This window comes from Tripterygium wilfordii, chromosome 3 (assembly GCF_013401445.1).
Source record: "Tripterygium wilfordii isolate XIE 37 chromosome 3, ASM1340144v1, whole genome shotgun sequence".
In the NCBI taxonomy this organism is placed as follows: Eukaryota; Viridiplantae; Streptophyta; class Magnoliopsida; order Celastrales; family Celastraceae; genus Tripterygium; species Tripterygium wilfordii.
This window is the reverse complement of record NC_052234.1, coordinates 11,809,935-11,822,321: the sequence shown is the minus strand read 5'-3', so window position 1 is coordinate 11,822,321 and position 12,387 is coordinate 11,809,935. Positions and strand designations below refer to the sequence as shown.

The window sequence follows — 12,387 nt, the reverse complement described above, 5'->3', positions numbered from 1 at the left end:
GCCAAGGGCACTTCAAATCAACACCGATGGTGTCATGGTTTGGACTTTGGAGGCAAAAGTTTTAACATAGTATGCCTTTATTTTTTTTCACAGAAGGCCCAAAGCACATGATTCTTTACCTAACACAAACACACACACACACACAGTCTTTTTCACTACAGTTACACCATACCAAACTATAAAAAGAGGACCATATCCTTCTTTTTCAAGCCTTTTTGGTAGCTGCTTAGATTGTGCCCACAAATTTGGCACTTACTGATCTGCATGCATGCTTGTGTCAAATTCATCTTTTCTAGAGCATAGACTTTCAGCAATAAAATTGGAAAATCTTCAGGGATACAGGCTGGTAGATAATGAGGGTGTTCAACACCTTTTTTCCTGGATTGCATGGACAATGACATTGCCTTGTACCTTTTTTTTTCTTTTTTTGTTTTCTGTCATGACAAGTCAAAATTAAGTAAATCACTGATCACATCTTCTGCTTTTGTTTTCTTCTCTCTGTCTGTCTCTACCTAGCTCCAGAGTTTAAAATTTCAAAAGTATTTATCTATTGATTGCCAAAATTACAAACTGTAGAGTAATATATTATATGACCCAAAAAGAATTCAGTTTGACAGTTAAAAGTAGTTGGCTAATCACGCATATTGTGCAATTCCAAAAACCCAATCTACTCAGGAAAAGATAAAGAGAAACAGCTAACTATACAGCAAAAAGGTATGATACATATATATATATATATATATATAGTGGTATGATTCTTTACAGCTAATACTACATATCAATACTTTTGTATTGAAAGTTGATTTTGATGTGTTTGGATTAGAACCTATCAGTTTTGTCCACTACATGGGAAGAAAAAGATTTCACCCCCCACAAAAGGCTAAATGAGGTCCACGTGTCAATGCTACTGTATTCGGTGACTCACAGCCACAGCACATGCTTAGGTGTCCGTCATCAGGTACACGTGTCGAGGGAATGACGGCTCAGCTTCTCGTAAATCTATGAGGCTTGGAGCATTGTCTGTGCATCACAGTCATGTCCTTGTCACGTGACTTGCCCCGTGCAGGCCGGCACCGCCCATCTTTCTCATAATTAATTACGTGATTGGTTTGCAAGAAAGGATAATTATGTAATTTTACTACTGCTTAATAAGTAACCGACCGTTGAAAGAGGAGGGAAAGAGAATTCAAAAGGTGAATGATGAAGCCATGTGGCATGGAAATGGTGGGGCCATGAGTGACCAACCATCCACCAGCAGAGAGGTGAAGACAAGACCTAATTCCCTATCAGGAACCACCAAAATACCAATACTGCAACTATTAGTGTTAGCCACTCATCCCATTCACACTTGATTTACTATTCTACCCTTCTCTCTATATATCTAATACATATACATACACGTATATTATCCTACATAATATACATATACATGTATCTTCCTCCTCCTTATCCTTGATATACTCCAACAAACGGTCGACAAAATAAGTTTTACAATAATGTAATGGAAATACACGTATTCAAGGGGAAATTAAATTAGTTTAGGAATCATTTCATTTCAATGTTGCGCAATTGTAATAAGAATCCTATCACGCGTAATTAGAATATCAATTTTAACAAGTATGGTGATTACAAATTTGATAATATATATCAAATATTGGTAATGTGATTATTAAAAATAAAAATAAAACCAGACATTGTCATATAATGTGAATACCATTACCATTATAATACAAGGATAACCAATCGATATCTTTGTGTAATGTAGATTATGTATGGAACATACAAGCAAACTAAAGAAAGTGATTATGGTTGTTGTTATTAAAATCGGACTGTGTCGGTCAGTCAAAACGTAAAATTGATTGATCGATCACCAATCTTGTACGATTCGATCGATGACTCACTGGTTGAACCAATGACATGGTCTCTCGCTCGGATCGATGTTCGACACGGTTTTTATAACTTTGATTATGGTAGAATGAGTGACATGATCATGATGTGATGATGAGATCATATATATATATATATAATCATCATGAATAATTCGATATCAACATCATCCAAAATAAATCTTGGACTGATTTGATGATTGCAATATGACAGCATATCCTCTACGTACAAAAAATATGAAAATTCATACATATGCATGCAGTTTCAACATACTAGATTCCAAATAAAATGGCCAATTCCCTGTACAATGGGTAATATGATTTGATCAAGCTGCTCGCTAGACTCCATTCTTGGTTGTCTTTGGGGTCTTTAATTAGGTACAGCAGCCAAATAAGGTTAAACCCCACATTAATTGTTAAAAGTTCCACATAACAAAATGTCCAAGAAAATTGTGTACTTACATACTATCGCACGAACACGTGTACGGTAAAGATGGCAGCAACCACTGACCCAATGACTCCACTAATAATATATAGCATGATATGTCAATTTTATATGCATGGAATGGATTGTCATTTGCCTCCCACGCAAGGGGTAATTTGGTCAATTCAAACACTCTCTTTGCTGCTTATAAGTACCGACTTGGTATGATTGAGACTCTTAATTATATTCTCTCCTGTATCTCTAACTTAATTTCTTCTACGTACGAGGTACATATAAAATCTTAATTTCATGTCTGTATACATTCGATCGCCATTGGAATTACATTATTAATCTTATGATGATGATGTGTACGGTGCAGATTTTACGATGGAGAAACAAAGCTTGTCCGGATTGGCGAGAACAATGTCCGACCAATTGGTGGAGAAGGTGGCGGCGGCATTCAAGTCACCGCCGACGGCAAGCGACGTGACCGGTGGCGGGGGGTCAGATGGTGGCAGTACACTGTCGAGGAAGTCTAGCAAACAAGTGTTGGTACCGGCTTCGCCGAGTCGTGGTGGCAAGAACGCTCACATTAGGAAGTCGAGGAGTGCACAATTGAAGTTTGAGGTGGATGAGCTGAGTAGCGGCGCGGCTCTTAGCCGAGCATCCAGTGCTAGCTTGGGCCTCTCGTTCTCCTTCACCGGCTTCACCATGCCGCCCGAGGATGTCGCGGATTCGAAGCCGTTCAGCGACGATGATATTCGTAAGTTTTTTCTTTTGAATGTGTTGGTATGCTATAAGTTTTATGCATTCTTCGTGTTTTCATGTTCTCCTACACCCTTCCATGTAGTGTTCTTTTTTAATTACAAGGGAAGGGGATGGGACAAGCTCGAACTCGAAACCTTTATGAGATACCAAACACATCAGTGTCATCTAAGCTACTCGTGATTTTCACCCTTCCATGTAATGTTGGTAGAAAGGATATCGATTTGCTGCATGAACGAGAATCTCCAGTCTCTCTCTTCTTCTTGTTTCTTTTTTTTGTGTTGGAATTATGACGTATAGACTTAAAATCTCATATCGATCGAGCATAACTCTACTGAATAATTTATAAGCAAAGCACAACTTCTCTTATATTGAAGACGTGTTTTCATGAGCCTAAAAATTAATCCGTGCACACTTATAGCCCAAAGTCGAAAATATAGTAAAGTAAAAAAATAATAATAATGTCGATGATTTGTTATATGATTGGTGTGTTAGATAGGGGAAAAAGTAAAGGTGACTTTTGATACAACCCACCTAAATTTTTTTCACTTTATAGAAAGTGAAAACGGTTCCCTTAGCGGTTTTCAAAGCCATGAAGAAGGTGACAAAGTGCACTCCACACTCATCCAAAAAGCATAAATCCAATCCCAACCGTCAACCGACACTTCGGTTGGTTCCTTATCGACTTGCTCTGTATCATCCTTGACTCCTTGAACTCAATTACATTGTACAAACACATGTTTTGAGGAACATGATAGTCCTTCATCATCATCATAGTCTGTAACCTAAAAATTTAGAGTCGGATATATAAATTCGTGAGAATATTAGTTGGAATCGCCCCAACGATAGTCTCATTTATATACATTCACATTCATATATTTGTCAAAGTTTTACATTAACTGTCAACCTACCGTAACCCTTTTCCTTTATCCGGGCTTGGGACCGATTGGAAATGCAGCCGGAATTTTTGACGAACATGATAGTTGAATCAGATTAATCTATGTGGGTCCTTAATGTTGACTATATATGATGATCCCAGCTCTTAGGATCAGACTGCTTTAACTTCATGAGTAAAAAAGTCCAAGGTACTGGCCACCAAACACGCCTAAATTAATCAAAAAGATGTGACTCCCAAATGCGACTCTTTCTGATAAATTGACTAACACAACCAGTAACAAAAACAACACGTCTTAGCATATTTGTATCCAGAGAGAGTGATGGCCTCCACAATGTGGCAACATTCATGACTCACAGACATCAGTAACGGTCAAAAAAATGTGACTAGACTTTTCTACAAAGAGTCAATCAAGTCAACTTCAAATGTAAGATAACCAAGTCAGCTTTCTTACCTTTGTATAGTTTTTTAGACTTTTTCTGAGTGATAGAAGTTATTGAACTGGGAATATATTTAAATCAAACTGAGCTGGAACTTCCACCATCTTTATTCATCTGACAAGAATGAAAGTTGTTAACAGACCAGGTAACAAAACAGGCATGCTATGTTGAATTACTCGAATGCTGTTCATATGTTAATGTATATGTATATGCATGTATGCTTTGTTGCAGCTGAAGATATTGAAGCAGGAACACAGAGGGAAAAGTTTCAGACAGAACCAACATTGCCAATATACCTGAAGGTAAGGCAGAGCTTGCCATGCAGGTTCTCCTAAATCCCTTGCTTTTTTTGATCTGCAAAAGAGGAAACCGAATGTTCAAACCTGGCTTTGGTAATGGCGCGTGGATTGATTTGATACTCATCTATTTGGGCAGGCAAGGATGGAGATTATTATCTTAACGATCAACGCGACCAATATAGGCATACATGGCTAGTATGGTCAGGTTTCAGTCTTGTACAGAGTTTCATCTTATATGACATTTGTGTACAAGACTTTCCCCTTCTTTCCTATGGTGCAGCACATACATCCATCACTTAACTTGAATTTTAAAAGGAAATAAAGTCTTAGATAGAACCAAAGAAGTTGGTTCTTATTTCTTGCATAATAAGGTTATGAACTAGACCCAGCACTGAAAAGCAGCACCAGAAGATATGACTTTTCTGAGGAAAGAAGGGTATGCACAGTCCAATGCTGTTTGTGAACACTGCAGCCCTACAACATTTTATATGCTCTAGAGGTTGCTCTCCTCCTTCATACTGACACAATCTAATCTAGCTAGGTACTTTAGGAACAAATTTTCTTTTTGTTACTGAAACTAAGGCTTGTTTTGTTAATGAACTTTGCAGTTCAAAGATGTTACTTACAAGGTGATTATCAGAGGAATGACCATGACAGCTGAGAAAGAGATCTTGAATGGAATTACTGGCTCAGTGAATCCAGGTGAAGTTTTGGCTCTCATGGGACCTTCAGGAAGTGGAAAGACAACACTCCTAAACCTGCTAGGTGGGAGGTTAAGTCATGAGAACAATGTTGGTGGTTCAATTACTTACAATGACCAGAAATATTCCAAATTTCTCAAGAGTAGGTAAGTATTTGATTGCAATACAAATATACTGCCTCGTTCATTATCATGTACTTGCAAGCATATCGGTCGACTAATTAATAAAAACAAAAATCATAGTTGTTTGAAGGATTTCTTATCGTATTTCTACTTGATTAAAGCTGCATTAGTGATTTCTTTTGGATACTAGTTCGCCTATAAAGAGACATTTAAGATTATATCTAACAGTTTATCATATCTCTGATAAGAAAAAGCTTCTAAGAATATGTAACGAGTAACAACTAACAACTAACATGTAATGTATGACAGGGTAGGCTTTGTCACTCAAGACGACATTCTGTATCCTCACCTAACAGTAAAGGAAACACTGACATATGCAGCACGACTCCGACTTCCCAACACATTGACAAAAGAGCAAAAGGAAAAACGCGCAATAGATGTTATCCTCGAGCTGGGCTTAGAGAGGTAAGTATTTCTTTACTATTCTCATTGATCAGGGATTGATTCTGTAGTTATTTACAGAATACGAAATGAATTTCAAGAGAAATAAAGGGACAAAAGGAATTACCAGCTGTATGGAAAAGCTACCGAGTAAGAGAAATACTAAATCTCCACAGGTGCCAAGACACTATGATTGGTGGCTCTTTCGTTCGTGGAGTATCAGGAGGAGAGAGGAAAAGGGTTTGTATAGGCATTGAGATCATAATCAACCCTTCACTTTTGTTTCTTGACGAGCCAACCTCTGGCTTGGACTCTACCACTGCTTTGAGGATTGTTCAGGTGTTGCAAGACATAGCAGAGGTATTTCCGGTCCAAACAAAGCCATTTATGGTGCAAAAAGCAATAGTAATATAGTATCATCAGAAGTAAGAGACAGATCATGTTACCAAGTACTAACATACCTGTTCTTATGGCAGGCAGGGAAAACGGTGGTGACGACCATCCACCAGCCATCAAGTAGACTCTTCCACAAATTTGACAAGTTGATCCTCCTTGGGAAGGGGAGTTTGCTCTATTTTGGAAAAGCGTCGGAAGCAATGCCTTATTTTTCATCAATAGGATGCAATCCTCTACTTTCCATGAATCCAGCCGAGTTCTTGATAGACCTGGCCAACGGAAACATCATTGATATCTCCATACCATCCGAATTAGAGGACAGAGTGCAAATGGGGCATTCAGAGACTGAAATACAAAATGGGAAGCCATCTCCAGCAGTTGTGCATGAGGTACACTTCTTTAACGTTGAAGCACTTACCAAGGAAAATACAAACTTTAATAAGTTTGAAGCAAATCCCAATTGCTTGTATGTAACGCTTATCCAGATGTAGAAAAACTAGTAGAGTTGAAGAATAAATCTGAACAGTGATTCAAAAATGAAGAGAGTACAAAAAGTCGCCATATTTTAATTGCATTTTCATATCCTTAAAGAGTAATTTATATCATGATTGCATTGCCAAAAGCTCCACTTTGTTACATAACCCATACATATTGATCTTTGATTCAGGGAAAAAACCCTAGTTGAATTGAAACATGATAGCTGCAGATACTACTCATATCTACAATATAAATTGTTGTCCGTGGTTCAAAGTTTGTACCATCCCACAAGAAGCTAAAGAAATAGATAGCTCCAAATTATACAGTTTTAAGTTCTGTCCCAACATCAGATGTCATTTATACTTCCTGGTATGACTGTAAGAGATAGCTACCACAAGCCTTTTTAGGTCTAATGCTTTGTTTTAAAAACAGTACTTAGTGGAGGCATATGAGACAAGAGTTGCAGAAAATGAGAAGAAGAAACTTATGGATCCCATTCCCCTTGATGAAGAAGTGAAGGCAAAGGTTTCTTCACCAAAGAGAGTATGGGGAGCAAGCTGGAGGCAACAATATTCCATATTATTCTGTAGAGGAATCAAAGAAAGGCGGCATGAATACCTTAGCTGGCTGAGAATCACCCAAGTCCTCGCTACAGCAACTATCTTGGGATTACTTTGGTGGCACTCAGATTGTGATAACCGCAACGACCTTCTAGATCAGGTATGTCATCAGAGTCGAACATATAGGTTTACCAAACACTAAAAGTATACACAGCTCCCCTGAATTTCCCATAGAATATAACAATTACATCAGCAGGGATGAAGTACTGAACTCGTTTTATTTCGTTGATATGCTACTAAATATCATATCAAAATGAATAATTGGAGAAAAACTTAGTTCAAATAAACTTCACAAGTTGGGAAAAGGCAATGCAAACAGACAATGGAACGGAGAAATATAACGGAACCTTTTTTAATTTTCAATCTGAAAAATATAACACTTATGCAATCTTGAGTTAAAGCATCTTTTCATTCAAATCCGTTCACGAAATGTTAAAAGTAATTAGAAAATATGCTACTTCATACACATGGCAATCAACCCGAAATTATAAAAATCTAACAGTCTCACATTGCAGGCAGGGCTGCTTTTCTTCATTTCTGTTTTTTGGGGATTTTTTCCCATCTTCACTGCAATTTTTGCCTTTCCTCAAGAGAGGGCAATGCTGAAGAAGGAACGTGCAGCTGATATGTACAGGCTAAGCGCATACTTCATAGCTAGGACTACCAGTGACCTTCCACTTGACCTGTTACTACCAACACTTTTCCTTCTGGTGGTCTACTTTATGACCAATTTGAGATTGAGTGCTGGACCCTTTTTCCTTACCATGCTAACAGTTTTCCTCTGCATCTTAGCAGCTCAGGTAAAGCTCTTTTCCCATCACTCTAATAAGGTCTCACAGTTATGAAAACCTAATACAGTAAAGAGTGGCTAAATTGGCAGGGACTGGGACTAGCAATTGGGGCTATATTGATGGACATGAAGAAGGCCACAACTCTGGCTTCTGTAACAGTGATGACCTTCATGCTGGCTGGTGGATACTTTGTTAAGGTCAGCTTGCAAACTTTACTCAGAACCTATTATCTACATCACCTATAGCATTCCAAAAATTATCTACATCATCCATTAAATGAGAGGGTGAAATTACAGATTACTGTTTTAAATCATAAGATGAAGAGATAATGTTGCATTTTATAAGGATAAAACCCTAAGAATTATTAATTGTAACCATAAAATATGAGTCTAAATGATTAAGTAACGAGTAAAAATTGTAACTCTCCCGACACTTGTTAGTTTTTACTAGTCTCGCAGTTTATTCTAAATCTGCAATATGTTCTATAAACAGAATGAATAACTATTTACCTCCACTTCTGCAGGAAGTTCCGGTTTTTGTATCTTGGATCCGCTATGTATCCTTCAACTACCACACTTACAAGCTCCTTCTTAAGGTGCAGTATGAACCCATCACGCCCTCTGTAAATGGGACAAGAATAGACAGTGGTGTAACAGAGGTTGGTGCACTGGTAGCAATGGTTTTTGGCTACCGTTTATTGGCATACCTTTCCTTGAGAAGGATGAGCTTGCAAGGATAATAAAGATACTACATACTTCACAGATATTTCCACTTCCTGTGCTTCATGGAGTACTTTTGGGGTTCAAGTCTCATAATATTAAGGGAAGCTGGCAAAGATCACCAATCCTTAACTTTTGGGTTTCAACCCTAAATGCTAAATGCAATGTAGTAGAACTGAAAAGAAACATTCCACACATTCCTAGGCATTTAAAAGAAGTTTTCCATGTGGATCATAAACTACTGGTTGAATGTTAGTTTTCATAGTTAAGGCAATGATATAAGGCTTGTCAAACTATGTCATATTTTTCCAGTGAAGAAAGATATTTTCGATAATTCTACCCAGCTTAATAATCCACAAGAAAGCTATTTTTATGTACATCTAGTTCCAGCGTAGAAGACAGGACAATGAATAAATTTTGAGGAAAGAATGTTGAGACCTAGCATAGAAGAGCCTGAATAGCTTGCTAGGGTAGTTAATTCCTCCAAAATGCCTATCGCATAAAACCTGATGCAAAGAATTTATCAAAAAACAAGATAAGACACACAAGAGAGAGCAAAGCTATTTAAATAGCTTACCATGCTTGCATTAATCATTGGTGTCTGCATTGCATTAACTGTCACTATAACAAAGATGATCAAGTGAGATTTGTGTGGCAGGCTACGTGTGGACCCCAGAGTACAGAAATCAAATGAACTTCCTACGTGATTGAGAAATAACTTAATTGCACCTCGGCATCATTGAAAGACGACAGCTCAGGATCTTTTATATACTTGCAAGCTCTCTCTCCAGCATTTTGGGGAAGATAATAGGCTGCCAATCAAATGAACATCATATTAGATAAATTTTAAAGCCGGAATTTAAATTTCTATGTTTTTCTCAATTCACCATCTACTATTAACCATCAAAAGAGTTATAAGAGTAACTATCCACACCTAGCACAACAAAAAGAAAGTCATAGAAATTGCTCCACTATATTCCAGGGAGCGAATACCTGATGGTAGCATGAACTAACTACATGAAAACGCCAAGTTATTATCTACATTATATCATGCAAGTACAAAGTTGCTACTATGTCAACTGCTTTGTTCGGGAAAAAAAATTACCCAATGTCAAGCATTCAAGAGGATTCTGAAATAACTGCCTAAACAAGTAGATTGGCTCCTCAAGTGACTTCAGTTACAATGAGTTTAAAGCATTGAAGATCTGTAAAAATGTATGCAAGTTCTTAAAATAAGGCACAATTTTCAAGCAGAAACAACCATAACAAGCCTGTTCACCACAATCAAGACATACCTCCCAACATTCACCATAGAATTTGAGGATTTCTTCCTTTTCATGGGGAAGTCGACTGGTAAGTTGAGCAATAAATTCATCATACACTCTATGTACTCGGACAAAAAGTGAAAAAGGTTGTTTGGGAGATGAAAATGGACAGTGGTTGGATCAGGAATCACCTCCATCCGACAGCCAATGCTTGGGTTATAAAATTTAGATTTCCCTGCTAAATTTGCGGAACGTATTTATTAATAGCAGACTACATATACACATGACAGAGATTCCCAAGGCTAATGTGTTACTCATCTTCTCATCATTCAAAACAAAATTATCCCAGCATCAAATCAAACCCTTTAAGAATCTCGAAAAACCACACAAATTCAAAATTCAGTCTAATCATCACGGTCCCTTTTTTTAATGCAGATAAGATAGTAAAAAAACTGACCTTATCGCTGAAACCAAACATGAAAGATGACCCACATCAAAAGTGTATCCCTCCCTCTGATAGAAGCCATAGCTTCCTCCAGGAATGACATACTTTTCCAAAACCAAAACCCTAGCTCCCTTTACCGCCAGCTGTGTTGCGGCCACCAGCCCTCCAATCCCAACACCAATAACGATGGCATCGTGATGCGTCTGACTACGACCCCCAATCCTGGCACCAGACAGAAAATTGTTGCCAATATTTCCAGTTAAGGTATTACGAAAACCTAATTCCATGTTAATGAAGACTGAATCCAACAATAACTGGGTTCTTAACGTGCGCAATAGAGAGAATTCCGTGATTTTGGATTCTAGTTCTATGATTTTGTAGCATTGATTTTTGGGGTGGAGAGGTCGTGGGAGTGGGAGAGCAAAATTACATGATTTATGTGTGGGATTAAATAAGGAGAAGTGGACTCACTCTGATTCCAAACCAAACCATGCTTCCTTTGATTTGGATTTTGGAGACTAATTTATCAAAAAAAAAGAGACGTTATAAAACGGCCGTTAGGTTTTGGTGGGTTTCGCGCTACCGCCTTTCGTCCAGTGGGACCAGTGTAAGTAGGAAACAATATATATATATATATTCCTTTAATGTTAAAATCTGTGAAGGAATTAATTCCCTTTGTTTTTTTTTTTTAAAAAAAAGGTCCAAGATCTCTTTTTGTATAGAAAACAACCAATACATTACCACCACAGGTGGTCAACTTCCCTTTGTTGATTTGTTCCATAGATGTCTACTATTATTATTATTATTAGTATCTTTATTTATTGCAATTATTTTTCCCTCATCCTTATTCCCTCAGCGGATTTCACTTATGCTCCGTTTGTTTGACGGAAAATCAACCTCCTAACAAAATTTTCCTAACTTTATGGTGTTTGGAGATAAGAAAACAAAATTTATAATAAGTAACTCAAAATAAGGAGTTGTAAGATGAAAAACAATTTCCTTTATTATCCTTGGGATGTTGTTTTCTCCATAACAATAAACTGATTGCTAAGCTAACTTTTTTTGTTAAAAGTATCCATGAAGGCTTTTAAGGTGAATTAAAAAAATTGTATATTTTATATATAATACTATATATATATATATATATATATATATATATATATATATATATATATACATATAACAAGACATTAAATTAAGACATTTTTTTCGCTCGATGTCACATGGGACCTGGAGGAACTTTTAGGTCAATTAAAATTGTACCTTGTGTATATAATAAGACATTAAAATTACAGTAATGCTAGGTAGCCTATAAGTGATAGCCCATTGGAGCCCAAGTCTCTTAGACGAAGTTTTAAAACGTTTTAACTCTCAAAATACATGTTAGATTTTTTTTAAAAAAATTATATATTCAGAATCAGCACATAAAACTCTTTCTAACAAGATCAATTGTTGATGAGTTTTATTGGGTAAATCTTAATTTCATATTTTTTTCAATGGAATTTTTTCTTTTTTTTGAGTACAAGTACAAACACAATATACGACATATCACCAGATCAAGCCTATGAAAATATAGGTGTCAACAGGCTCCACACAGGAGGTACAAATCAAGCCCACGTAGGGGCAGACTATCAAGCCCACGTAGGGTCAGACGAAGCCCACACACCTCCTTGTAAATATTCGGAGGAGGCGAGACTAGAA

General features: G+C 37.1%; 2 protein-coding genes and 1 long non-coding RNA gene across 4 annotated transcripts; 1 reads left to right on the top strand and 2 right to left on the bottom strand.

Annotated features, from left to right (window-relative positions):
* Positions 1 to 2,550: 2,550 nt before the first annotated feature.
* Positions 2,551 to 9,347, top strand: LOC119994522 (ABC transporter G family member 22-like). Of its 2 annotated transcripts, XM_038841237.1 has the most exons (11): positions 2,551 to 2,597; positions 2,690 to 3,073; positions 4,642 to 4,712; positions 5,318 to 5,556; positions 5,842 to 5,997; positions 6,150 to 6,333; positions 6,450 to 6,758; positions 7,279 to 7,566; positions 7,982 to 8,266; positions 8,347 to 8,454; positions 8,781 to 9,347. In XM_038841237.1, the coding sequence occupies exons 2-11, from the start codon at positions 2,698 to 2,700 to the stop codon at positions 8,994 to 8,996; spliced, it is 2,232 nt and encodes a 743-aa protein (XP_038697165.1). In that variant the 5' UTR covers positions 2,551 to 2,597; positions 2,690 to 2,697; the 3' UTR covers positions 8,997 to 9,347. The 2 variants fall into 2 exon arrangements, with proteins under 2 accessions (XP_038697165.1, XP_038697167.1); XM_038841239.1 differs by lacking the exons at positions 2,551 to 2,597; positions 2,690 to 3,073 and adding an exon at positions 4,403 to 4,555 and having other exon boundaries at positions 8,781 to 9,345.
* On the bottom strand, positions 4,201 to 7,586 carry LOC119994561. The gene is made up of 4 exons (XR_005467203.1): positions 7,465 to 7,586; positions 6,435 to 6,638; positions 4,707 to 4,764; positions 4,201 to 4,524 (listed from the first exon to the last, which is right to left on the bottom strand). It is a non-coding gene; the product is annotated as an uncharacterized LOC119994561 (long non-coding RNA).
* Positions 9,348 to 9,583: 236 nt separating the features above from the next.
* LOC119986450 (prolycopene isomerase, chloroplastic-like) lies at positions 9,584 to 11,072 on the bottom strand. The gene is made up of 2 exons (XM_038831010.1): positions 10,699 to 11,072; positions 9,584 to 9,788 (listed from the first exon to the last, which is right to left on the bottom strand). Exons 1-2 carry the CDS (start codon positions 10,971 to 10,973, stop codon positions 9,731 to 9,733), a joined length of 333 nt encoding a protein of 110 aa, XP_038686938.1. The 5' UTR covers positions 10,974 to 11,072; the 3' UTR covers positions 9,584 to 9,730.
* Positions 11,073 to 12,387: the final 1,315 nt, after the last annotated feature.

Coding starts and splice junctions, on each gene's coding strand:
- LOC119986450 (XM_038831010.1), bottom strand. CDS start 10,973: ATGGAATTAGGTTTTCGTAATACCTTAACTGGAAATATTGGCAACAAT. Junction 9,789..10,698: donor TGTTTGGTTTCAGCGATAAG/GTCAGTTTTTTT, acceptor TTTGATTGGCAG/CCTATTATCTTCCCCAAAAT.
- LOC119994522 (XM_038841237.1), top strand. CDS start 2,698: ATGGAGAAACAAAGCTTGTCCGGATTGGCGAGAACAATGTCCGACCAA. Junction 4,713..5,317: donor CATTGCCAATATACCTGAAG/GTAAGGCAGAGC, acceptor TGAACTTTGCAG/TTCAAAGATGTTACTTACAA. Junction 6,759..7,278: donor CTCCAGCAGTTGTGCATGAG/GTACACTTCTTT, acceptor TTTTAAAAACAG/TACTTAGTGGAGGCATATGA.